The sequence below is a fragment of the Mauremys mutica genome, chromosome 1 (genome assembly GCF_020497125.1).
Source record: "Mauremys mutica isolate MM-2020 ecotype Southern chromosome 1, ASM2049712v1, whole genome shotgun sequence".
Lineage (NCBI taxonomy): Eukaryota > Metazoa > Chordata > Testudines > Geoemydidae > Mauremys > Mauremys mutica.
In genome coordinates, this window is record NC_059072.1 from 104,088,253 (window position 1) to 104,114,473 (window position 26,221).

Genomic DNA, 26,221 nt, shown 5'->3' on the forward strand with positions numbered 1-26,221 from the left:
AGTAGCCTTCAAGTGCAAGCAATTTCTGAGGCTGCGAGCTGGTCGGCAGACCTACTGTGCTGAGCAAAAAGAAAAACTCAGTTTTCTTGTAGACCATCTTACAGCTGGCTTGGACACTTTCAAAGGCATATTCCTATGACAAAGACTGATTCCTACATACTGATTCCTGTGGCTCCCAAAAGCTTAAAAGGTTCCAAAATAGTCTGTGTTCCTTGATGTGATGTCCTGGGTATATAGCCCATAGACCCTTTGCCACCTTTGCTGCATCACTGCCATGGAAGCATACGTGATATCTCTTCTGTTTCCACGCTGGGCAGTGCAATATGAACAAATTGGCTGCCTCCCTCTCAAATTACAGAGGTGTTTGTTTTTTTTAATATGCTCTCTGTGTCATTGTCCTGTGTGAAGTGAGATAAAAATTGTGGGCAGAACCCTGTGCCCTGTAGTACAGTATTGGAGTCAAAATGAACAACTAAGTGTGAGCCAAAACACACCTCCTGTGAAGGTGATTACTTGGCCAACAATGATCTTTGTACTTTAGCATATACCAACAAATGAATATACCAAGGTAAGTATGATCATTCAAAAGGGATTTTCTCTTTGATCATAGCATTGTTGCAGGCAGTACAAGAGTGATCGTCACTGAAGGCTTCAGATTGTCTAAGATGCTTACTGCTGTTGCAGAAGAAGGGACACAGCAGTGAGGGGTTCTCACACCCAGATACTAGCCCTAGAAATGGGGGGAGTGAGGCCTAAAATCCTCCAGCAGCTTTACAATTCCATCAGATGAACATTCAAAAGGTAATTGATGGGTGGCTAATAGAAAGTTAAGGCTGGATTATTTTTGGCAAGAGAAACACGTTGTAGCAAAGCAGAATGACTCCCCCTAGTCTCCCAGTTTATGCAACAATCTGGCAAATATAACACCTTACTTCAGCCACTTCACACTCTGCTTGGCACCAGTTGCTCTGGGCACCTAAAGTTCAGGGCTAGGACATCAGCCTTAGAACATCTTCCAGGTGCCTCACGCTCTGTAAACTGGATGGGAGTCAGGTGTGGGTGGCAAGGGGCGGTTGGACTCATGAGGGGGCTAGGCATTTGAGAAGGGTCAGGTCACTTCTCAAGGGAGAGGTGGAGAAGGGGGTGGTGCAAATGGGGGGCTAGGGACCATGGCCCCAACCTCCTCCCCCTTTTTTAAAAAAAAACATCCTGTTATTCACCATAAGGGTGAGCAACAGGGGAAGGGACAGAGAAGAACAAGCAGGATAAGGGGCATCGTGGGGGCAGAGGCCACAGTTTGGGCACTGGTGCCGCCTCCCCCCCACACACACTTGTAGGGAGCTTCTGCTGCTCCTGGGTGGGTGTTAATGAACGTGCTAGGGAGAATTGCAGGAGTGTTTTGCATTGGTGACTGGGGCTGTGGCTACACTACAGAGCTTACCGCAGCACCAATGCAGCGCTGCTAGTGCAGAGGCTCTAAGCTGATAGGAGAGCTCTCTCCCACTGCTACTGCTCACAAGGGCTGGAGTAACTATGTCAGAGGGTAGGGTAGAGGGCAGGACACCTGAGTGGGGAGTGGCTAAAGGTTCAGCAGTTTGGAGATGGGCAGCTCACTTGCTGGGAGAGCTGCAGGGAGAGTCTGGCATTTGTCAGCTGGCAGGTGATATCCTGACTAACTTGCACTGCACTACAGACAAGCTGATTTGCCTGAAAGTTCTAGCCATCCTGCCTTCAGGACCTGAGGAAGAGCTCTGTGTAGCTCGAAAGCTGTCTCTCCAATAAAAACTATTATCTCACCCATCTTTTCGCTAATCTCCTGGGACCAACATAGCTATAACTACAACACGTACTACACACATTTTACCAGGAACAGAGCTGGACAGTTAAGTAATCTGATAGTCTTACTGAAAGCCTTTTCTAAGTAAAGGGGGATTTTCCTCATCAACTGGATACAGACCAAGAGTACAAAAATAATTATTTTTATCCCTCCAGCAATGGCTTTGTGCCTTATCTTCCATAACCCATGGTCTGAAAATTCAGTATTGCTTCAATATCAGCAGCCACACTTGCAGTGAATGAATTCCTTTTCACTGGAGTATTGTGCCTTCATCTACACTACAGAATAACTTCAGTTTAACAACATCACACAGGAGTGGAAATAATCCACAACTGAGTGCTGTAGTTCAGTGATTTTCAAACTGCGGGTCGGAACCCAGTACTGGGTTACAGAATGGGTCACGGTGGCTCTGGTCAGTACCACTGACCAGGCTGTTAAAAGTCCCGTTGGCAGTGCTGCCTGGCTAAGGCAGGCAAGCCCTTACCTGTTCTGACATCGCGCTGCGCCCTGGAAGCAGCACGTGTAGCTCCTAGGTGTGTGTGTGTGGGGGCGGCACAGGGCTCTGCATGCTGCCCCTGCTCTGAGCACTGGCTCCACACTCCCATTGGCCGGTTCCCGGCCAATAGGAGCTGGGGGGGGGCAGTGCCTGCGGGCAAGAGCTGTGCAGAGCCACTTGCGCGCGCCTCTGCCTAGGAGCTGGACCTGCTGCTGGCTGCTTCTGGGGCTTAGAGTGGTCCTCGGTGCCAGGACAGGCAGAAGCCTGCCTCTGCACCCCCACTGCACTGCTGACTGGGAGCCACCCAAGGTAAGCCTGCACCCCAATCTCCTGCTCCAGCCCTGAACCACCCCTGCACTCCAAATCCCTCATCCCTGGCCCCAGACCAGAACCTGCACCCCCAGCCCAGGGTCCTGACCCCCTCCTACATCCTGACCCCCTACCCCAGCTCAGACCCCCCCTCCCATGTGCTGAACCCCTCATTCCCACCCAACAGCCCTCATCCCTGCACCCCAACCCTCTTCCCCAGCCCTGAGCCTCTTCTATACCCCAAACCCCCTCATCCCCAGCTCCGTTGGGTCACTGGCATGAACAATTTTCTTCAATTGGGTTGCCAGAAAAAAAGTTTGAAAACCACTGCAGTTATACCAACCTAAGCATCAGTATAGACATCACTCTGTTGGCAGAAGAGCTTCTCCCACTGACATAGCTACTGCCTCTTGCAGAGATGGAGTAACTAAAGGCTATGTCTACACTACACAGCTTTTAGCAACATGGCTGTGTCGCTACAGCCATGCCACTAAAAGTCACACAGTGTAGCCGCTGTTTGTTGGCTCACCTGCTGACAAAAAACTTCCTCCCCCAATGAGCGGCATTTGCATTGTCGGCTGGAGAGCACTGTTCTCACTGGCACTTGTTGTCACCAAAACTTTATCTTTCAGGATTGTGGTTTTTTGTTTGTTTGGTTTTTTGTGTGTGTGTGTTTTAACACCTCTGAAAGACAAACCTTTTGTCATTCAATTGCCAGTGTAGATATAGCCTAAGAATATAATCAAAAGGTTTTCTTGTTAATGCTTTACTACTTTAATTGGTCCTTCTAGTCACTTTAGAGATGTGACTGAGTGCAAGGGCCAGTGTTTACAGGTGACTTTGGCCATGTTAGTCTTAATTCATCTGTGCCTCAACCTTGATAATTACTGACCTGAGGTAAAGAACAAGGTAGCTGTTGGGTCTATTAAAAAGGTTAGTGTACTGGAGATTCCTAAAGATCTTGAGGTCTCCTTGGAAACAATCAAGGTTGGGCTCTTGAAGTCAAGAGGCCCTTTTGTAGGGAGGAGAAGGGAAACTCTGCAGGGGTCACTAGTCAACTTCAGTCCTTTTCCCTTCAAAATAGGTCAACTGTCCTTTTTCCACAATACCTCACATCCAGCATAATGAAAACCTCAGATCAGCTATCCCACTTCCAGATGCTTCTGGAAGCTGCCAAAGTGCAGCACTCACAAGACTTCCAGTATGTCCTCTTCTGGTCCTAACTAGAATCTACCTTGTCGTTCTGCAAAATGAAATACCTTTATGAAAGAATGCCTCCAACCTCAAAGGTCACACTTGAATGGATTTGAGAACAGAGTGAGTAATTGCTATGTGAATTAACTCCCATCGTAATTGTGCTCATTGTGTGTATTTAGCATAAATATTCAGCCAATAGAGGTCACCTAATCTTTCCATGACAGATTAGGATCAAATCTGAGGGAAGAAGTAGGGATATTTGCTGGGTTTGGAAGTTGCCTCAGTCCCATCTTCCTACTGACACCTCTAAAGCACCTAGTGCATAGGACATAGTGACTAGAGATGGCTAAAAAAGCCATTGGCTCATCTTCTAAACAGGTGTTGCTACCTTAGGTTGCAGGATTCTTTTCCATCCTGGGCTCTTTGAGGAGTGCTTTGGTGAAGAGGCAAGAATTTCACTGAGCTATTAAGGCACCACATGTGGGACTTCTTTGTTTGTTTCAGAGCTTGACTTTGGGGATGGCAGATGGCTCCTATCTTCAAAATGTGGGGGCGGGTGGCAAATGCTACATCCACCTCCCTACACAAGCAGTAAGAAGGAGGTGTAGACCGTGTTCCTGGATCCACTAAAAATCTCAAAGTTCTTGCTTGGTTGCTAGGGAATACCTAATCTGGCCCCAGTCCACATTTCATTTGAGCTGGGCTATCTCTGTTTCTCTTTACTTCCTACATATGCAATCAGGCTAAAAAGCTACATGGCTCAATATTTAAAGAGTTGATGACAAATCATGGTGAATGAAAATGACCTACAGTGTAAGCAAAATTGTCTCTAACCTGCATCCCCTTCTCCTTTTTGCTCTTGGGACTTGCTCTATAAACAGTAACCTGGGGCTTAGGAGTCTGTTGCTTATTCCTCCAATAAGTCATCGAATTGTTGGTGAGATCTAGTTGCCAAGAGTGGATAAAGATGGGCTATATTTAGTATTGGTCCCCAGCTGCTATAAAGAGGCACAGAAGCAGGCATCAGTACAAGGCATAATTTTGTAGCAGGCAGCAGAACCAATGCTAGTGGGAAGAGCTGGGCTGCCTTAGTCTACGCTACCAAGTTTTGTTGACAAAACTTATCTTGACACCCAAAAGTTGATAAAACAAAAATCACCAAAGGGTGTTCACACTTGCTCCCTCTCTTGACAGATAATGTCCACGTTGGGGACACATCATCAGCGGGGTGAGCAATGCACCGTGGGTATGTATCCCACAGTGCAGTGTTGTGGGAAGGAAGAGCTGATCGCTGCACAGCTTGGGATTCTCTCCCAGTTCTCCCACAGCTGCCTCATCTGCCGAGAGCAGCAGCATCAGTAGCTCTGTGAGCTCTCCGTGCTGAGGAATGGCAAAGCAGCACAGCAGTCTGTCCCCCTCCCCCGGCAGCAGCAGTCTGCCTGCCGCTGTGTTCCTAGTGCCAGGCAGAACAGGAGCATTCCAATGATTTGTTCTTTGTTCCCCAAAGGGAGCAGCACACAGATACTTCCTGCGGCTTTGAAAGGAGAGGGGCGCATGCCTGCAGGGCAGCAGAGATCAAAACATTGAGCAGAGCAATCAGGGCAGGCATTGTGGGATACTGGCGGAAGCCAGTTCTGTCGACAAAACAATCAGTAGTACTTACCATAGGCGCCAACTTCTGCTGGTGCTGGTAGGTGCTCGACCACCCCCTCCCTGCCCCTATTCCAACCCCTTCCCCAAATCCCTGCCTTTTCCCCGCTTCCTGCCCTGAGTGCAACGCGTTCCCACTCCTCCTTCACAGAGCTTGTTATGCCGTGAAACAGCTATTTTGTGGCGGCAAGCACTAGAAGGAGAAGCGGGAATGTGGCGCACTCAGGGGAGGAGGTTAGGTGGGGTGGGGAGCTTGGCTGCTGGTGGGTGCAGAGCACCCATCAATTTTTCCCCGTGGGTGCTCCAGCCCACGGAGAGCTCACAGAGCTACTGATGCTGCTGCTCTTGGCAGATGAGGCAGCTGTGGGAGAACTGGGAGAGAATCCCAAGCTGTGCAGCGATCAGCTCTTCCTTCCCACAACACTGCACTGTGGGCAACAAAAATTATTAGGGGGCTGGAGCACATGATTTATGAGGAGAGACTGAGGGAGCTGGGATTGTTTAGTCTGCAGAAGAGAAGAATGAGGGGGGATTTGATAGCTGCTTTCAACTACCTGAAGGGGGGTTCCAAAGAGGATGGATCTAGACTGTTCTCAGTAGTACCAGATGACAGAACAAGGAGTAATGGTCTCAAATTGCAGTGGGGGAGGTTTAGGTTGGATATTAGAAAATATAGGAGGGTGGTGAAGCATTGGAATGGGTTACCTGGCAGGTAGTGGAATCTCCTTCCTTAGAGGTTTTTAAGGTCAGGCTTGACAAAGCCCTGGCTGGGATGATTTAGTTGGGGATTGGCCCTGCTTTGAGCAGGGGGTTCGACTAGATGACATCCTGAGGTCCCTTCCAACCCTGATATTCTATGGTTTGTCCTTTGGTACAACTCTGCTGCTGTTCAACTCTGGAGCTTGTAGGCTGTTCCAGATGGTACCTGCATCTCTGTCGCCTCCTGTCTTTCCTCTTGGTGCTCAGTTAAGTCCTCTCCTCTCTTGTCTATAGCCTCCTCTTGATTTCTTGCCTCCTGCTCTTTACATTGTATGAAATCTATTGCAATACAGTGTACTTTTTCACAAGTCAAAATTCCCATTTCTAACAGAGGGAAGAAACTAAATCACTTAAGACTTGTCATGAAAACAGCAAAATTGTGAACTGGGGCAAGCATGAGAATTCACAATAAATGTCAAGGGACAGAATTTTTCCTCCTTGCCACTAAAAGCAGAGTTTGACAAACTGATATGTATCAAATTGGAGAATATGCAGACTCTTCTCTCACTCTCACTCTCTCACACACACACACACACACACACCCCCTTTCCCCCTCTCAAAAATAGCCTGGTATCTCCCTACAGCTTTGGTTTTGGCAAAGATCATACCACACTCTAAGATGAATGGATTTTTATGTTAGCAGAGAGAGTCATGTTCCCCTATGTGGGAAGTTGACTTTACTAAAATCTCCACATTGCGGACCTTATTTACATGAATTTCAAGTTCTTTATAGAAACCAAATTAAGACTGTATGATTAATTCTTCATTAGCTTCAACTGCTTCAGTGGCCGTGCATGCACTTAATGTTTAACGAACTGCAACCAACTAAAGATTGCACTTAGTGATATGGCCACCATACAGAATCTCCAATTAAACAGGAGCATCCTTGTACGCGGTGTTGTAGCAGTGTCAGCTCCAGGATATTAGAGAGACTAAGTGAGGGAGGTAATAGCTTTCATTGGCTCAACTTCTGTTGGTAAAAGGCCATTCTGGTTTACACTCGTGTAACTGAAGGCCATTGAAAGATTGGAGTCAGGACATGAAGTACTTCTAGGAATTACCACCCCCACCCCGGAAATCTATCTTCCTATAAAATGATGCCCAATGTTGTATCACTCAAATTCTGAACTTGTTTTTTTAGCCTGGCCCCTGGAAAGGGCATGGATTCTCTACAGGCATAATTGTATTTCAAGTCTCAGTCTGTTCTATACAGTGTAGGTTTGAGGAAACGGTCCCTAAATTCGAGCTGTGCTAGTACACCTCTTCAGAACACTCTAGTACACAATGGCATAGTCCTATGTTGCAAAGCGTAAAACTCAATGTAGTGAAAATATTAATAGCTTGATCATCAACTGGTGCCAATGGAGTTGGGCCAAGGTACACCAGCTGAGACGCTGTCCATAATAGCCAAGCTGGCACTGTTCGCTTGGCTTCAGAACACTTTGACACATGCAGACCTGCTCATATGCAACAGTAGTCCAGCGGGAAACTCCCAGATAGGGCCGGCTCTAGCGTTTTTGCCACGCCAAGCAGCAAACAAAACAAAAAGCCGCGATCGTGACTGGCGGCAATTCAGCATTCTACAGCAGCAATTCGGCAGCAGGTCCTTCGCTCCAAGAGGGAGGGCGGGGCCCTCCGCCAAAGAGCTGGACGCGCCGCCCCTCTTCATTGGCTGCTCCAGGCACCTGCTTGCTACGCTGGTGCCTGGAGCCAGCCCTGCTCCCGGAGCACAAGACAATGCTGGGGAGACAGCGAGTTTTAGGCCTTGAGACTGCACTCCTTTCTGATGCTGATTGTTGGTTAATTCCCACTGGCACTGACACACAGCAACTTCTGTATGTTAGCTGTAGCTGGGTGAATGGCTGACAACTGCAGTCAACTTCAAGGGTATATTAACCAAGAGCAGCAGAAATTTTGAAAAAATAGTAAAACTTCAGAAACCAGAGGGGATTTCCCACTCTTCAGCCAGAACCACTTGAGGAGTGACCAGATAAATAGGAGAACTGCTCACACTGGTGTCACAGCCGTTTACTGTAATGACTAGCATGAGTGTTAACTGTTTCTAATCACTACTGTGGGTCATGGATAATCCAAAAGCCATTCGCTAAGTGGCATGGCTCGACTCTGCCCCAAGTTGCACAAGTGCAACCCAAGGGCAGAACTTGTCCTGCAGAATCATTAATATTGGTGCTGAGGCTTTAAGACTCATGATTTGCAAACCCTTTGGGTTCTGTTTAGTTGCCTTCTAGATTTTGAGCCTGTAGAGCTCACAGTGTCCTGCTCTTCTCCCAGCCAGGCAGCCTAGAAACTCTTGCTAAACAAAAACTCAGATTCCTACAATCACATGACTACAGGAGCTGTCATGAACTGAATGTCATGAACCTGCATGTTGGCAACATTGCAGAAGTGAGACGGAAAACTGAGCTCAGCACTCCAAGCTCAGGTTGACCTAGTTCAACTGGAAGCCTAAAAAACATTATAGGGCTCTAACTGGTCCCTTGATTACTTGTGAATGAAGCAGACTTGATCTGGAAGTTAGGGATGGGTCTGTCTCTAGTTTCTTGAGGCTAGAACCACACTTCAAGTGACCACCACAATGTGTCCCATGACTTAGTTTCTCTTTAGAATGGCATAAGCCTCCTGCAAAAACAGGTAGCAGCTCTGCTCATAGGGGACCATGCTTAACTTTGGTCTCAGTCTTTCACTTGTACATGAGGCCAGGCCCATCAAAACTCCAGATGATACTACAAGAAACTTGGCTGTTTTTTAGGCTTCACTGAACCAAGCTTTTGCTGATTCAACCTCTCAGCTAGCTTGGTGTTGAAGCTCTGATACAACTGCAAACTCTACCTGTACCCTCATAACAGTCCCAGAAATCTTACCTATAACTTGATTAGGGGCTGAAGAGTGAACTGACTTGCAAGCCACTTCCCTTAGCCCCTGTCACCAGGGATGCTGGTGCCCCTGCTTTTCCTGAGATCATCAGAAGACACTGGGGAGGGGCCACATAGAAAGATTTCATTTTTAAAGGAGTTCTTGGAGTCTTCTGACAGGGTGGCTGCCCTTCCAATTCATATGTAGCATAGTGTAGCTGTGATGGTCCCAGGATAGTAGAGAGACAAGGTGGATGAGGTAATATCTTTTTATTGGATCAACTTCTATTGGTGAGAGAGACAAGCTTAAATTAGTCCAATAAAAGAGATTACCTCACGCGCCTTGTCTCTCTTCCAATTAATAGACAACTTCTGGGGCTGTCAGGCTGCCTTGTCCTCATGCTGTCCAGGAAATTGTCCTACCCTATTTCAGCTGCCAGCTGAACAATCCATGGGGATGTAACATGTAGAGAATTTAAGCAAGCCATCGAACCAGAAGCATGAGGCACTTTATGCACTGTAGTGCTTTCAACCACTGGCTGTTGAACAGTTCTGTTTCACGTCTGACACCCAAAGAGGTGGAATGGTGTCCATGAAGACCATTCCTGATAGGTAGCAAAATTAAGGCAATAGGTAATTTGCAGGCTACCTGCTAGCACCTTTTTCTAGGAGGCTTCAAAGGTAAAGGGCTTCCCCAAAACTTGGCTTCATACATAACCTCTGTCAAAACCTGCAGATTTTCATGGCTCATATCACCAAGAAATGTGACTGCTCATGAGAACTAATGAATGTCTTCACATCATCCCCACTTTACAGAGATTGGGGATGGGAGGAGAACTGAGCCCTGGAAGGGTTACACGACTTGTACACAGAGGAGTTTGGAATTGAATTACATCTCCTGAGTTCCAGTCAGTTCTTTGACCACAGGACTATTCTTGCATGTACTTGAAACCCCTTAATATTTGCTTGAGTCTCAAAGGCTGCAACCCTGTGACCAAAACTTCTGAGTACAGTTTGAAATCAAACCCAATGGATTTCTCTGCTAACACTAACAACCTTTAAATGTGCTTAAGAAGAGTAAGAGCTCCAAAGTGGCTTGGTAGCTGAATAGGCAGGTCCTAAGGCATGTTTATCAAACAGCTTTGCTTTTCTGCAAGGCTGGGTTAACAGGACAGCAGCCCATTGGCTCATAGAGGATATATTCACAATGCTTCAAAGAGTTTGTGTTTTATGGAAAGTTGCAGAGACTACAAATTGCAGATTCTGCAATCTTTTATTTGCTCTGGTAAAATAACTGGGGCAGACGATACCAGCTACAATAGTCCCTAGCACAGCTTTGGCTAAATCCTAGAACAACAACCTAACAGGAATTTTAGAAATGCTAAATCTAATTATGCATGCTAAGTTGCTATTGCAAGGAAAAATCAAACCTGGTGCTTCAGAGTATAAATTGATGGTCTGTTGCAGTAGAGAAGAAATCCACCCCATTTTCTCCTAGTCATATCATGGCACAAGAGGTAAGATGCATTATGGATTTTCCCCTACTTTTTTAGAAACATCTGGTACCAACCTCTGCCAGAAGCAGGATACCAGACTAAATGGAATAGCACTCTGGTCCAGTGTGTGGCAATTCCCCAGATGGCTTCCCCATCAGAATGAATAGTGCACAGTACATGGGCTGCCAGCAGTGCTCTTCAGCCATCATTTCTGAGCTCTGTCAGCTTTTTGCAGGGATAATTTATCTGGATTTTTGCTTCCTCGTTGATAGTTGCTAATGTTTCCTGGGGATAGCTGCCAGATTTTTCTGTATAGAAGCTGGTTATGTTCTGGTGATTGGTATTTTCCAAGAAAGAGGCACAGTCCAGTTTCTTGTCTGTAAGAGTAAGCAATTCTAAGAATGTTCCCTTGTGCTGTTTGCATCCTTAGTCCACAAAGTAGATCTGGCTTTTCCTGTAACATCTCAATTACTTAAACCAGGTGTTTTTCTACAGTAAATTTCCAACTTTGGACACTTGTTCTCTTGCCAGAAAACAGGCAAAGGGAAGTAGGCTCTGTTAGATAACGAGGCTTCCAGAAACTTTAATATGAAAATCTGTTTGCAACTTCTGGGCTTTTGCAAGGTACATTGCAACACTCAGTGTCTCTAAGATTCCTAAACAGCAACTTGAAATCTTTAAATATACTAGCTCCAATCATAACTTATCCACAGCTTGCTGTATTCTTCAGCATGCTGTAGTTAAAATGGAGTGCTTCTGGAGGATGGCCCTATTCTTCCCAGCACCCCAGTCCTCTCTTCATGGCACTCTTTCCTCTAGTTTGAGGTGGGCTGGATACCATTGGCCAGATTGATTGCTCAAAACCATTGCACACTGCTCCTTCCCTTCAGATGTTGCCTCTGCAGCTCCCAGTCTCTGCCAGTCTGGGAACAGACAGCAAGACTGACACACCTACATAATTTTATTGAATTGAGAGACATGGAAGGATGTACTAATTCTTATTGGTTTTCTGCCATTAGTCCACATTTATTAACCTAGTAATCACAAAATAAAATAACCCTGTAAAGGCATAGCACAAAAGCACTGCCTGCAATAGCCTAACTTTTTCCCCTGTGCATGTGCTCCTGCAACAAAGCAATCGGGCACAGTCAGCAAAAAATATTTCACTAGCTTAGGGGTTAGAGTAACAGAACCTTCCTCACCGCCCTCCATCAGCTGGAAAGCTGAAGAGGTGGATGGCAGAATTACCTCCATATCACCAGCTAGAAAGCTCTTCAGTGGGAAGAAAGGGAACAGGGTGAGAATTCTCCCCATTCCTGCAGCCATAGGGGGCTGCAGTGGCACCACAGATTGTAGACCACCAATAGCTGGAGTCTGTTATGAAAGACGGAGACATTTGGTGTCGATGGACAGGGCTCTGCTAAGAATCCAGAACTTTCCCTGAGCACTGCCCCTGAGTAGTACCCTCCCTCAGATCTCCATCTTCAGTTTGTCTCTGGTTAGTAGGATTAGCCCTCTGGATACTGAGTGGTTAAAATGCCCAAGCTAGCACTGAGAAGGGGAGAGAGATGGGATACATTAGAAGTATTCTGTGTGAGGACTTCAGTGAGCGAGAACACAATAGAGAGAGGGAAGGGATGCTAACATGACAGGGAAAAGAGACTGTCTGACAGAAAAGAGAGCAGAATTAAAAGCAAGAAGCAAAAGTGGTAATAAGTGAGAACTGTAGTAAGAAGGGCTACTTGAATACACTGGATGAGTACCAGTGGTGTTTGCCTTTTATGCACTAAATATTCAAACAGCTTCTCAAATGCGGCTCAGCAAATACTTAAGCTAGAAAAAGGCTAGTGAATTTCATATGTGCAACAATATATCCTTCTGTCGGGTTCTGAAAGCCTAGTATTAAGCAAACTTTTAAGACTGAACATTCTCTGGGCCAGGGAAGAGCTGTTTTAGACAAGTCACTGGGACTGGAGGATACACACCCAAGAGTTCTGAAGGAACTCCAGAATGAAGTGGCTGAGGTGCTAGTAATGTGCAAACTCCTTAAAATCTGTCCTGTTGGAGGAATGGAAAGCAGCAAATATTATACAGCTGTAAGTGCTTGGGTGAACCAGGTAATTAGGTGAGAAAATCCCTCAACGAACTCAATAATCAGGGGGTCAGAGGTGGAGTATTGATCAATTGGCTAAACCCAGATTGGATGTGGCGAGTTATTAGCGTTTTGCCATGTCATAAAGACTTGTGCTACATTAAATACGGGGCCTACTACTGATGTGGAAAATGGGATGCATGGAGGATAGAAGGACCACAACTAAACTAGGTTAACGGGTAGCATGATTACTTGGCAATTCAGCTGTTACCTACACTGGTAGGCATAACCTGAACTACTCATAATGAGTTCTAAATTAGCTTCTGGTAGGGAAGGAGATCCTTTCATTGAGTTGCCTACCCTTTGTATAGTAGGGGTCAAAAAAAGCAGACCTCTGTTTCAGGAGGCAAAGAGTGAGATTATACAGCTTTCATCAGCTGCCACTGTCAGCTATGGATTCTGATTGCTGTAACTCCACAACTATAGTAGTTCAGAGACCAAGGCCTGGTCTACACTGGGGGGGGGGGGATGTCGAACTAAGGTACGCAAGTTCAGCTACGCGAATAGCATAGCTGAACTCGAACTACCTTAGTTTGAACTACTCACCCGTCCAGACGCCGCGGGATCGAAGTCCGCAGCTCCCCTGTCGACTCCGCCACCGCCGTTTGTGGTGGTGGAGTTCCAGAGTCGACGGGAGTGCATTCGGAGTTCGATATATCGAACTCCGAGAAGCCGAACGCTACCCGCTGACCCGGGCGGGTAGTATAGACGTAGCCTAAGGCTATGACTATACTAGTGATCTTGCTGTAAGCTCCATGCAGCCACTCTAAACTGACAGGAGAGAGCACTCCTGTTGGCTTAATTACTCCCGCTCCCTGTGAGAGGCAATAGCAATGTCAGTGGGAGAAGCTCTCCTGCCAACATAGCACTGTTCACACCAGTGCTTAAGTCAGTATAAGTGATGTTGCTAATTCACACTCCTGAGCGACATAATTTATGTTGATTTAGGCTATTGCTACACTACATCTTAACTGTTCTTCTAGGGACATTACTTCCATGAGAGGAGACATTGAAAAGATTAGGAATGCTTTCTTTAGAGACGAGACATGGTAGATGTGTCTAAAACAAGACATGTTATTGAGTGGAGCTGTTTGAAAAAAATTTTCATCAGGGGAAAATCTCAACTATTTTCTGATCTAGAACAAAATTAAAAAGTCTGGTTGTTTTTGTTTCAAGCATAAACTGGATTTTTCTTCATTTCTTCCAGTCAAAAAAACCCTTCATGTGACACTTTTTCCTGTGTGGGGAAAATCTGAAATTTGGTAAAACCACACTTTGAGGGTAACTTTCCTTGTGATACTTTGCCCAGCTCTAGTATAAAGCAGACATTATCAGTTATGCTTATAAAAAGTCAGCATACGCTCTCAAATGGGGGGAGGTGTCACCAAACAAAACTGAAAGGCAACATAATTAAAAATTTATAAATACTACTTACCACAAGTGTCCTGTGGAACTCATGGCCACAATGTAGCAAAGCCATAAAGCATGATATTGCAGGATCCAAAAAAGGATTAGTCACATGGATAAGCTATACACCTCCACAGCTGTACTAGAATAAAAAAAAACATAGTGGGGTTACTAATTCACCTCTCTGGGGCTAAGACTACCTGTCTGGAAGCATGGTTGGCAGCAGAGCCAGTCTATGGGCAACCTAACAAGCACAGCTGGCCTGTAGTATGCTGCCTAATTAGTGGGAAGTCAATGGACCAGCTCTTAAGCTCAGCAACAGCAACAGTTCAGTGACGGTTCAAAGCATTTACACATCGCTGTATAGCTCCTGCTCCTAACTTGTTCCAGCCAGAGGTGGCTCCAGGCCCCAGCACGCCAAGCGCGTGCTTGGGGTGGCATGCCGCGGGGGGCGCTCTGCCGGTCGCCGGGAGGGCGGCAGGCGGCTCCGGTGGACCTCCCGCAGACGTGCCTGCGGAGGGTCCACTGGTCCCGCGGCTTCGGTGGAGCATCCGCAGGCATGCCTGCGGGAGGTCCACCGGAGCCGCGGGACCAGCCGACCCTCCACAGGCACGTCTGCGGGAGGTCTACTGGAGCTGCGGGACCGGCAACCGGCAGAGCGCCCCCTGTGGCATGCTGCCGTGCTTGGGACGGCGAAATGGCTAGAGCCGCCCCTGGTTCCAGCCCAGCTCCTGTCTTAGACCCTCACAATACACATTTCAAGATCTAGTGGTCCTACATGTGTCTATCACAACATGTGGTTTACCTCATCCAATGCATAAATGTCTCAGCAACAACTATGTGGCTGAAACCAGAAAGACAATCACTACGCTCTCGAACTCACACAGGAAAATGATAAGACAAAAACACCATATCACCTGTGGGTGAATGCTTTTCATAAAGCAATTACGCTATATCTGTCCCCTCAGTTCTCATCCTCAAAGGAAACCTGCACAACATTTTCAAAAGATGAGCCCGGGAGCTTAAATTCATAACTTTGCTAGCCACTAATCATGGTTTTAATAAGGACACTGGATTTCTAGATTATAACAATCTGTAATCCATTACCCCTCCCGTTTTTGTCCTCTGGCTACAGGAGTGTTAACAGGCCACTTCACCTGGAATGGCTCCTTAGCATATATGCTATCTGTTCCACCTTGTATTTAACTGTGACACTGGAAATACCTTTCCCAAGCCTGAAGAAGAGCTCTGTGTGGGGCTCAAATGATTATCTCGCTCACCAACAGAAACTGGTCCAATAAAAAATTACCTCATCCACCTTGTCACTCTAGGAAACTCTCCATGTTAGGACTTCTTGCACCTTCAGCTGAAGCATCTAGCACTGGCAGCTGTTCTAGCTAGGACACCATGTTGGCTGGAACATTGGTTTGGTCTGGTGTGAGGCTTCCTTTGTTTCTAGATTTTTAAAATAAGCCTCATGCAGTTGGTCTTACCGCAGACTGAATCCGTAAAAGCCCTCCTGACCTCAACTTGGAAGTCCTCTGAAGACTGAGATCAATCCTTGAAAGAAAACGTCAGTACATTTGTATCAAGATATTCAGATCTATCATTAAAGCTCAAAAACAATAAGTATTCCACAATATCTGGAAGCTTCAGTTTTTCTAAGGCTGTGAACTGAACTTACCAAAGCAGACTATTTGCTGTGACTCGGGGAAACTTCTCACTTCCCTTCTCCCTTTTTCAGCATCTAATTCTGCTGTTCCTTTAGCTATTGACACTGTTTCCTGGCCTCACCTGTCCCCTGGAGACTGGGTCTCCAGGGCTGGCAATCAAAATGGAGATTGTCATCCAAGCAAAGATGCATCTCTGACTCCATCCAAAAAATCCATAGCTGTTCCCAGTGCTTCCTGAAACCTACAGTGCCAGGATGGATTCAATCTGAAGAAGTACTAATGGTTTGATGCAGGAGTACATTGAATTTCCTGAAACTTAATCATCACTCCAATTCACCAGGGCACCAGGAGCAGCATTCTGAAGTTGGCCCCTGAGGTGTCAAGGCCCCTGGATGTGCTGAAACTTGTCCCAGGCACTGGCACCAACCTGGTGTGCACTTGATAGAGCTGAAAGCCACCATCTGGCCAAAGAGTGCAAAGATGCCTGTTATGTTAGCAATATTTGTCTAACAGTGTTGGGGAGCCTGATAAATCAAACTCTAAAAGAGAGATGGAAACTTAAATACTTCCCCAGAAAACATACCAAGATGATAGGACTGAGATGCTTGAGCTACAAATGGAAATTTTAACTCTTAAGTAGATAAGATGCCTTCAAAGGACAACAATTACAGATATGCAGTCTTCACCTTATGGTTTCCTTAAATCCTGGCCCTGCAGGTTTAGGTACTACACAAAGTACAGTATGTGTTTGAGTTTGCCATTGCTCCATGTTTGATGCACCTAAAACTTTTAAACGATCATAAACAGATCAAAATGTGGCAGGACAGTGACTTGGTCTCTTCAGCTTTGATGTCTTAGTTGATAGGATCTTCATTACACTCTGGCATGGCCCATGCTGCCAACTTGGAAAGGGCCTTGGCAGGGCCTGAAAGTCCCTCTAGAAAGAAGGAAAGCATTTGAACAAGTGTTTGTCTCCTTGTCGGTGTACCTGTTAAGTGAATGAAATTGCACTCCATTTGCCCCAATGTGGGGTGGGTGGCTGGCCAAAGAAATAAATTTGGCCTCTCAGGTTTCCCTCAGACTTTTAACCAACAAGGTTAAATTTAAGTCTCACTTCCGTGTTTAAAAAAAAAATTGAAGTTTTAATACTCCTGCTGAATCATGAAGTTACCTTTTCTTGTACCTTCCTAGATATACATGTGAACCCTGGCATGTTGAGAGCTCTGGATAAGGATATAAATACGATAATGTACAGACATAGCATCAGTACCTTCCAAAAGGTGAAGTTAAACTATGTCACCACAAGGACCTATGAGTAGGGTTCCCTGGCAGTGTCCTCTATTTGGGAACTTGAAATATGGTATCCATACCTGCTGGGAGTCCTTTGAGCCACCCTCCAATAAGCAAAGACACTGGCAAGAGTGAGTCATAGCATCAAGCTACTTGCAGTGACCATCTTAGATGTGGTGACTGTGGTTGTACTTCTGCTTTCCACCCTGTACTCTCCCCCTAAATGAACTTTTTGTTTGGCTTGGCTGATGTGCATCTTGAACTCCAAGCTGGTACATGGCAAAGAGCCTAGTTGCTCTGAAACAAACCCAAATTTACTGACTTTTTTTTTTTAAAGAGTGAGTCAGCATGGCTGCCGACGGGCAACATGAGGCCCAAAGTACAGCAAAGGTTTAGCATGTTCTTCACTTGGAGATATCAATCCCATACGGTCTCTCCCTCAGTTTTAATTCCTAGACTGCAGCAGTCAGGACCTTTTTTGAAGAAAAAAAAAAAAGACGAATGTAATATACATGTTCTTAGGCAGACTGAAGCCCTTGCCTACCTGTGATATGCTAATCCAACAGGGCCCAATTCTACTCTCACCTCGCCCCCACCCCCCGTGTAAAATGTAGCAACTCCGGTGGTGTTGAGCTGGTGAAAGTGAGGAGGATCAAGGTAATGTCTGAGGCTCTTCCCCCGCCTCAGTAAGTTGTCACAGGCAATTTGTGTCACAGGTATGCATTGCTGTGCAGGCAATTTCTGATCTGTTTCAATAGAGCAGTGTTTCAACCAAAAACTTGCCCATGGGGTTCTGTCAAATGGGAGAGCTTTGATTTGACAGGACACTTCACAATGAGGTCACCTCAATCTAAAATGTTTAGTTTGCTTTTTGAAAAAAAACAAACACCACTTTTCAATTTTCTCCTTTTATTATTATTATTTTTTTTTTTGCCATGGAGTGCGTTAAAATAAACCATGTCCAAGGGCTTTTCTACTTCCTACCCTTCTTCTATTTTCTGCTCTAACTCTTCAAAACGTGTCCAAAGTTGGCAAAGTAGTAGCGAAAGGAAAAACTAAATTCTGTCTGTCGCTTTTCAACTCTTGGAAAAATTAGGGTGGCAGAGGGGTGCACATGGAGAACTTTAGCATAATTCCATTACATTCAGTGGTGAAAAGGAGACCTTAAAAGTCTCCATAAATCTAAATTAATTTCTATTAGGAGCACAGCAGTTCTGTCCTCGCTCTTTCCCAGAGCCTAGCATGTGAACAGAGTTCTGGGAGGTGAAATGTTGACCTTCCCTCTCCTTCAGATTTAACACCGTCCCGCTGCTGCTCAGATGAGCACGAACAAAGTTGTTACCATGTTTCCCTTTCTCTTGTCTCCATTAGACTCCCAAAGGTACCTGTGCCGAATCAGTGAAGATTGCCATTGATGCTGGTTACCGCCATTTTGATGGGGCCTTTGTGTACTACAACGAGCATGAAGTGGGACAGGCCATCTGGGAGAAGATTGCAGAAGGAAAAGTAAAACGAGAAGAAATCTTCTATTGTGGCAAAGTGAGAAGTTACATCAGACTACTTACTCTTAGTCCTGTGATTTATTTTTGTGGGTGTTCTGGTGGGCTGAACATGCAGTACATTTCCTTAATTTCAAGTTAAATCATCCAAATATTTCAGTACTTTTTCAAACCCAACCTCCTGAGGTTTTGCCCATCGTTCGCCTCTTGGAACTTGTACAGTGACTCTTTCTTTGCATTGCACATGCACATTTTCCATTGCAGGCCTTTTCAAACACCACGGCTTGAATGAATTGTTTTAAAGAGACTTAATGAATTTACAGGGAAGGAAGGGAGTGGGAAAGGAGAGGAGAGGAAAATCTGGCAACTACATGGAGGTTTCCAAAAAGAAAAACGCTACCTATAATTTTAGGCTTAACTTTGACAGTTGTCTCATACAGCTGGATTTCCGAGAAACACTTCATATAAAAGCCAGCTTTCATTGTGGGATTTATATCTGAAATTCAGTGATCAATGCAGAAAACTGTCTTGTGGTGATGTAGTCTTGTGCTTAATTTCAAGAGGGGAAAGGCTCCTGAGAATGAGTCATGAGCTAGTCAAAGTTTAAAATCTTAAATCTGACACTTTTTTTTTTTTAAAAATCATTCAAAGAAATGAAATGGAAAACTTCAGTTCAAAGTATTGATAAAGGGATTCAACTTTAACTTTAGGTCATTGGTACAAAAGTGGTACCAGTTCAGTTATGCGTGAAATAAGCTAGCAGGCTCAGGTCAGTTTCTTACAGGCAGATGTTCATGTTATAAAATCCCCCACCACACTTAACACAGTGCTCATGACATCTTCCTTTCTCTGTACAGTGGATATTAAATGTGCACCACAAAACACTGGTTTAATAAATATTTCGGACATATAAAAAGTATGCATTCAGTGTTTTGTACTGAAGAATTGTAGCTGTTTACTTCCATAGTACCTTCCGTTCTAGGAGCTAAGTACTCTGCAAACTAGCCCCTCGTTGGGGAGGATTACAGATATCGGTATTAAGAGCCCTTTATATTGATATTAAGGGCTTCGTTGTGTGGACGGGTGCAGGGTTAATTCGGTTTAATGCTGCTAAATTTGGTATAAACGTGTAGTGTAGACCAGGCCTAGGAGTCTAAGCCACAGCTTCAGGTGGTTTTAAGGCTTAAGTGAGTTCTCAAAGGTTAGAGAGCAAGTCAGTGGCAAAGCTGTGAACCAATTTCCAATCCAGTGCTTCAGCTATACCATGCTAGCTGCTTTCTGTCACAGACACAGCTGGGTGGAAAACTGTTTTCCTATTACCGGGGGGGAGGGCGGGAGATTTAAAACTCTTTCCCAAACTGGGGCAAAGTCAGTCACAAGTTTTTCACTAATCAAAAATCTAAACTTTGGATCAGGTCAATCAAAGTAGTTTGTACTGAGTACTCTAAATTTTTCAAGTGATTTGACATTTTTGAAGTGAGAAGTTGTTTGAAAACAGGACCTGACAATTTTGAAATGTCTCCATTTTAAAAAATGGAAATTCAGCAAAATTGACCCTTTCTTGCAGGAAGATTTTGGTTTCAACAAATTTGTTTTTCCAGCAAGAAATGCCATTTTGAAAATTTCCTACCCAAATCTAGAAGCAAAGTCTTCTAACACCCCGTCACCTGATCTCACCCCTAGACAGCCTTTCTACTAAATGCACTTTGTCAAACCATTGGCAAAACGTCTTGTATTTATCCTTGAGTCAACGTTCAGTTGGACAGAGTTTTTCTTTAGGGAGGGTGGAACATGTGGTTCCCAGAAATGAGGTTGTGATCCTGATCCCATTTAGACTGTAGCTTTTGTTGAGAGAAAGGCATTCTGGTTCCAACCTTGGCTGCAGTAACATGCAATATGTGGGAATTCCTCTACTGCAGCTATCTTTCTATTCTCTTGTCTGGTCTCTACTTAACAAGATAAAGATTTAACCTGAACCTTTGGGGTTAAATATATATTTCATCTGATTTTTCCCTCCCTCTCCTTCCCAAACTCTGATCCTTCTTTTTTTTTTTTCCTTCCCTAAAGCACAAACTGAGTTAACACCAAATCTCTAGCATATAGGGTTGGTCAGCCATTAATTCTTTGCATTATTAGAGACGCAGTGGTAAGCTCACTAGACCACTTATTACTACAACATGAGAAAAAGCTATGCTTGTTTCTGACCTGACCCCCAAAGCAGCAAGTACTAGAAATTTCACAGGAGAACCTGGCTTTATTATGCAATTTCTCAACTGAAGGAGTTCAGGTAAGTCTTTAAACGATTTGATGATACAAATGTCACAGCACCCTATCAACCATGATTAACAGGACTAGGCTCAGTTTTTAAAACTGCTGTATTCATGGCACTTACTCAGTGATAGATATTTGCACAGGGCTCCCTCTAAGGTAGAAGAGCATTTGGAAAAAACACATAGCTAGAACTAGCATTTTGTTTAATCTTGAAAATCCAATTTAAAAATAAGGGGATGGCTCTCCTTGGTTATTACCCTTTTTTAATAAGATAAACTGTCTTCACATGTAAAACAATGAAGAGGATTCCCTACCCCCTACTGAAAGTGTTTGTGCCTCAGTCGCTCTCTTCTACATCTAGGCCTATCTTATATGGTAATTCCTGGAAGCTGGCTCAGGTAGGCAATGACTAACCCCATGGACCTCTGAATTGTTCAACAGGTCAGCATGGCTCGCGTTAGATAATGCAAATTATAAAATGCCTCCTGATATTTTAGGCTCTTATCTTGTGTTCAATGCACATTCTATTATGTGCAAGCGAAAGATGCTTTCTTGGTGTGTTGTGTGTGCGCGGATATTGGCATTGGCATGCTCTTAACACTCTATCAACTAGCAAATGTTCCGTAAGTCTTTGCAAAGGCACGTGGCTCTTTTGCAAGATAAAACACATCACCATTACCACATAAGTAACTGTGTCTGCTAAAAATGACTTTGGCCTGAGCTCACCACATAGCAACTGCAGGTTTTCCATTAAACATCCTGCAACCTAAAAAATGGCCAGCTACATATTAAGAAGACAGTTCCAAAATCGAGGCTTTCTACCAAAAAAATGCCCTGCTGCCTATGTTCAAAAATTCCCCATCTTGTTTTGGATTGAGGAAACACCTTGAATTTCCCCCAAAAGCAGATTTAAGGCTATGTGCTGCACAAGGCATAGATTCTCTGCTCAATTCAAGCTGCCCCTGTTAAGACAGGTGGCTACATTGGCAGGTGGTAGCTGAAATTCTGGTGTGGTCTTCAAGAATAGCCCTAAATAGAGCAAATTTCAGTTCTCCCAGATGGGAGAAGACAAAGGCCTGGAATACTGCATCAGAAAGGTCTGTCTTCAAGCTAATCAGATGATGGGTATCTTGGGTCACCACTGACACATGGGAATCCAAGAACACTGATGTTTTTAAAATCATTGACATCTGGGAATAATCCCTCAATGGAGGAAGCAGACATAATTAGGGACTATATAAATCATGTGGGTAGTTTTTAGAAAATTCATGACCGTGTAAATGACAAAGTATTGAATTTCACAGTTTGCACAGAATGAACTTAACCAACAAACTTTAGTCAATTTCATTTGTGCCTGCGACTTTTTTCTTTAAGACACATCCATTCTGTTTTCCAGCTAGATGTTTTTTCATATGCACATACACAGCACTCAATTCCTCTGCATGTGAACAGCACAGTAAGCTAAGGTAATATTTAAAAGATCCTAGTATGGGGGCATTTTCATGATTTCTGTGTCCCCAATGAAATTATTACACAAGGCCCTAGTTCAGTTTTCACTCGAACCACATCTGCTTCACACCTACGGAACATCAATGCAGCATTTATCTTTCAGTGAGGTTCGGAGCTTAAACAAAAACTTCTCTAGATCATGCAGAGACTCAGTGGCTTTGGCCACATCAGAAAACCAAAGATTCAGCTCAAACCTACCTAGTTCTTTCTTCATAATATCATTTGATCACATGACATAGCCTCAGCATGATAAAACTGACCACAGACATTGGAAATCTTCAACAAAAAATTCAGTATACGTTAGGGCTGTCAAGCGGTTAAAAATAATTGCAGGATTAATCACACTGTTAATAATAGAATACCATTTATTTAAATATTTTTGGATGTTTTCTACATTTTTCAAATATATTGATTTCAATTACAACACACAATACAAAGTGTACAGTGCTCACTTTATATTTTTTTGATTAAAAGTATTTGCACTGTAAAAACAAAAGAAATAGTATTTTTCAATTCGCCTAATACAAGTACTGTAGTGCAATCTCTTTATCATGAAAGTTGAACTTACAAATGTAGAATTATGTACAAAAAAACCTGCATTTGAAAACAAAACAATGTAAAATTTAAGAGCCTGCAAGTCCACTCAGTCCTTCTTGTTCAGCCAATCGCTCAAACAAGTTTGTTTACATTTGCAGGAGTTAATGCTGCCAGCTTCTTGTTTACAATGTCACCTGAAAGTGAGAACAGGCGTTCCCATGGCACTGTTGTAGCCAGCATCGCAAGATATTTACATGCCTGATGCACTAAAGAGTCATATGTCCCTTCATGCTTCAACCACCATTCCAAGGGACATGCGTCCATGCTGCTCACGGGTTCTGCTTGATAACAATCCAAAGCAGTGCGGACTGATGCATGTTCACTTTCGTTATCCGAGTCAGATGCCACCAGCAGAAGGTTGGTTTTCTTTTTTGGTGGTTTGGGTTCTGTAGTTTTCACATTGGAATGTTGCTCTTCTAAGACTTCTGAAAGCTTGCTCCGCACCTCGTCCCTCTCAGATTTTGGAGGCCACTTCAGATTCTTAAACCTGGGGTCAAGTGCTGTAGCGATCTTTAGAAATCTCACATTGGTACCTTCTTTACGTTTTGTCAAATCTACAGTGAAAGTGTTCTTAAAATGAACAACATGTACTGGGTCATCATTCAAGACTGCTAGAATATGAAATACATGGCACAATGCAGATAAAACAGCAGGGGACATACAGTTCTCCCCCAAGGAGTTCAGTCATAAATTTAATTAATGCATTATTTTTTTTAACAAGTGTCATCATCCACATGGAAGCATGTTCTCTGGAATGGTGGCCAAAGCATGAAGGGACATAAGAATCTTTAGCGCATCTGGCACGTAAATACCTTGTAATGCCAACTACGAAAGTGCCATGTGAATGTCTGTTCTCACTTTCAGATGACATAAGAAGCGGGCAGCATTATCTCCTGTAACTGTAAACACACTTGCTTGTCTTAGTGATTGGCTGAACAAGTAGGACTGAGTGGATTTGTAGACTCTCTGAAGTTTTACATTTTGTTTTTGAGTGCAGTTATAACAAAAATCTACATTTGTAAGTTTCACTTTCACAACAAAGATTGCACTACAGTACTTTATTTTATCATTTTTGTAGTGCAAATATTTGTAATAAAAATAATGTACACTTTGATTTCAATTACAATACAGAATACAGTATATATTAAAATGTAGAAAGACGCCCAACATATTTAATAAATTTCAATTGGTACTCTGTTTAATATGCGATTAAAACAGCAATTAATCACAATTAATTTTTTGAGTTAATCATGTGAGATAACTGCAATTAATCGACAGCCCTAGTCTATACCAAACTTGATCAGTTTGGGGAGTTCATTTTTGTTTCCAAAGTCACTTGCTCAACCCTGAATAGATACTTAGTGACCTCTACTTGAAGCCACAAATCTCTGCAATTTTGTCCATGTACAGACTTCAGAGCATGAATCCAAGTGCACAGCTCAAAAAAAAAAAAATTTTTTTTTGTAGATCCTCTTGCTATAGAGGGAAAGGGGAGCCCTCCGGTGGGAATAAGCAAACTTCAGAAGGTTCAGAGTCTGGCTGTGGCTTAGATAAGTATTTGAACTATTCTAACCATATGAGACCTCTCTGAAGCCTTCCCTCCCTTTAGGCAATCCTTTCCAATCACAGGACATTTGCCAAACATCCAGCCAAATTCAGGACATAGAAAGTTGTCTACATTTTAAGTATGTGGGTGTGTTTAAAATCTACTAGTTCAGGTCAGGACAGGTTTGAGTTATGGGTAAAGGTTCAGGTCAGTTCTCTATGCTGATCCATCCTAAGGGGGGAAAAACGGCGCTTCTCCTTTGTGTACATAAATAATCCAATAATGCACTGACTTGCATCCTGTGCTAAGCCAATGTAGTCTGTAGTGCTGTCTAAAGGGGAGAAAGGTGGGGAAATCAAGTAACTGAATTTCTATTTATCTCACTAGAACCAAGAGTGGTTTTTTTGTTTTGTTTTGTTCCCCTCTCCTAGTTGTGGAATACATGTCACCCACCGGAGCTGGTGCGTCCAACTTTAGAGAAGACACTCAAGATTCTGCAGCTGGATTATGTTGATCTCTATATTATTGAGCTGCCAATGGCATTCAAGGTAAAGAGAAAAGTAGCCTTAATGCTTATCACAGTATGTGTCTGTGTGAACCAAGTCCTCTGACTCAGGTAATTCTTCAAACTTACAGACCATTGTTTGTTTTAAAAAGTGGTTCTTTGGTGGCAATGTAATGCTTGACATTCTTTGGACATGCATATCGCTCTTCATTGAAGAAGTCAAAGCACAATAACTTCAACTTTGTGAAGTGGAGAATCCTGGCCAAATCGTGTAAGCATAACTTGTCAAGTGGAATAAAGTGGGCCTTCAGCTCTGGTGCTAGGAGAGCTCCTTTAGCTGGGGTGAGAGGGGGGATATTAGTCCTGAGGGCACTCTGCACCAAAAAATTAAAATTCTGTGCGCAATATTTTAAATTTCTGCAAAATCCTGGAAATTTTATTTGTCAAATAAATGTGGAGGCTCCAGCATGGAACTGGAGAGCACAGGCCACTGGCTGCACAGAGGTGGGATATCACTGTGCAGCTATGCCCCCCCCACTCCCCTGGGACATGGACTCAGCGGTGAGTCTGCACCCAAACTTGACACAGTGCAAGGACCGGGCCTGCCCCAGAAACACCCCAGGGCCCTGCCCCTCCATACCAGGTGTGGGCAGGCAGGCTCAACAAGGCAGGAACAAAGTGTGGAGGGACTTAGTGTAGAGGGACCCAGGTGTGGTTTGAGAGGGTTCTGCGTGGGGCAATCTGGGTGTGGGTGGCTCAGTGGGGGATCCGGGTGCGGAAGGGATCTGGTGCAGGGGGAGTGGGGCTCATTAATGGGGTTCTGAGTGTGGAGGAGTGAGGCTTGGTGGGATGGTCTGAGTCTGAGGGGGTCTGGATGCACGGGGGTTGGGCGGATGGGGGAGCAGCTCTTTATACAGGGATCCTGCAGCTGAGGAGCGATGGATGCAGGAAGCAGGGGAGTTTGCAGAGCTTCCTGTAGTCGGGGGAGAAATCTGGGGGTGGGTCTGACTCGGCCCCAGATGCCATGCAGGGGAAGAGGAAGTCCCATCCTCCCCAGCCCAGACTACCAGCTGAGCCAGGCACAGGATAGGATTCACCAGACAGGTCGTCTTCTGCCCCACAGTGATTTTCCTCTCTGTCGGCTGCTGTGGCCAC

General features: G+C 44.4%; 1 protein-coding gene across 1 annotated transcript in view; it reads left to right on the plus strand.

Annotated features, from left to right (window-relative positions):
- AKR1D1 (aldo-keto reductase family 1 member D1) overlaps positions 1 to 26,221 on the plus strand; it is a 45,870-nt gene that overhangs the window by 1,585 nt on the left and 18,064 nt on the right. Inside the window, exons 2-3 of the mRNA XM_044988981.1 lie at positions 18,511 to 18,678; positions 24,993 to 25,109. Of these exons, the coding sequence (XP_044844916.1) occupies positions 18,511 to 18,678; positions 24,993 to 25,109 (285 nt within the window). The remainder of the gene's footprint in view (positions 1 to 18,510; positions 18,679 to 24,992; positions 25,110 to 26,221) is intronic.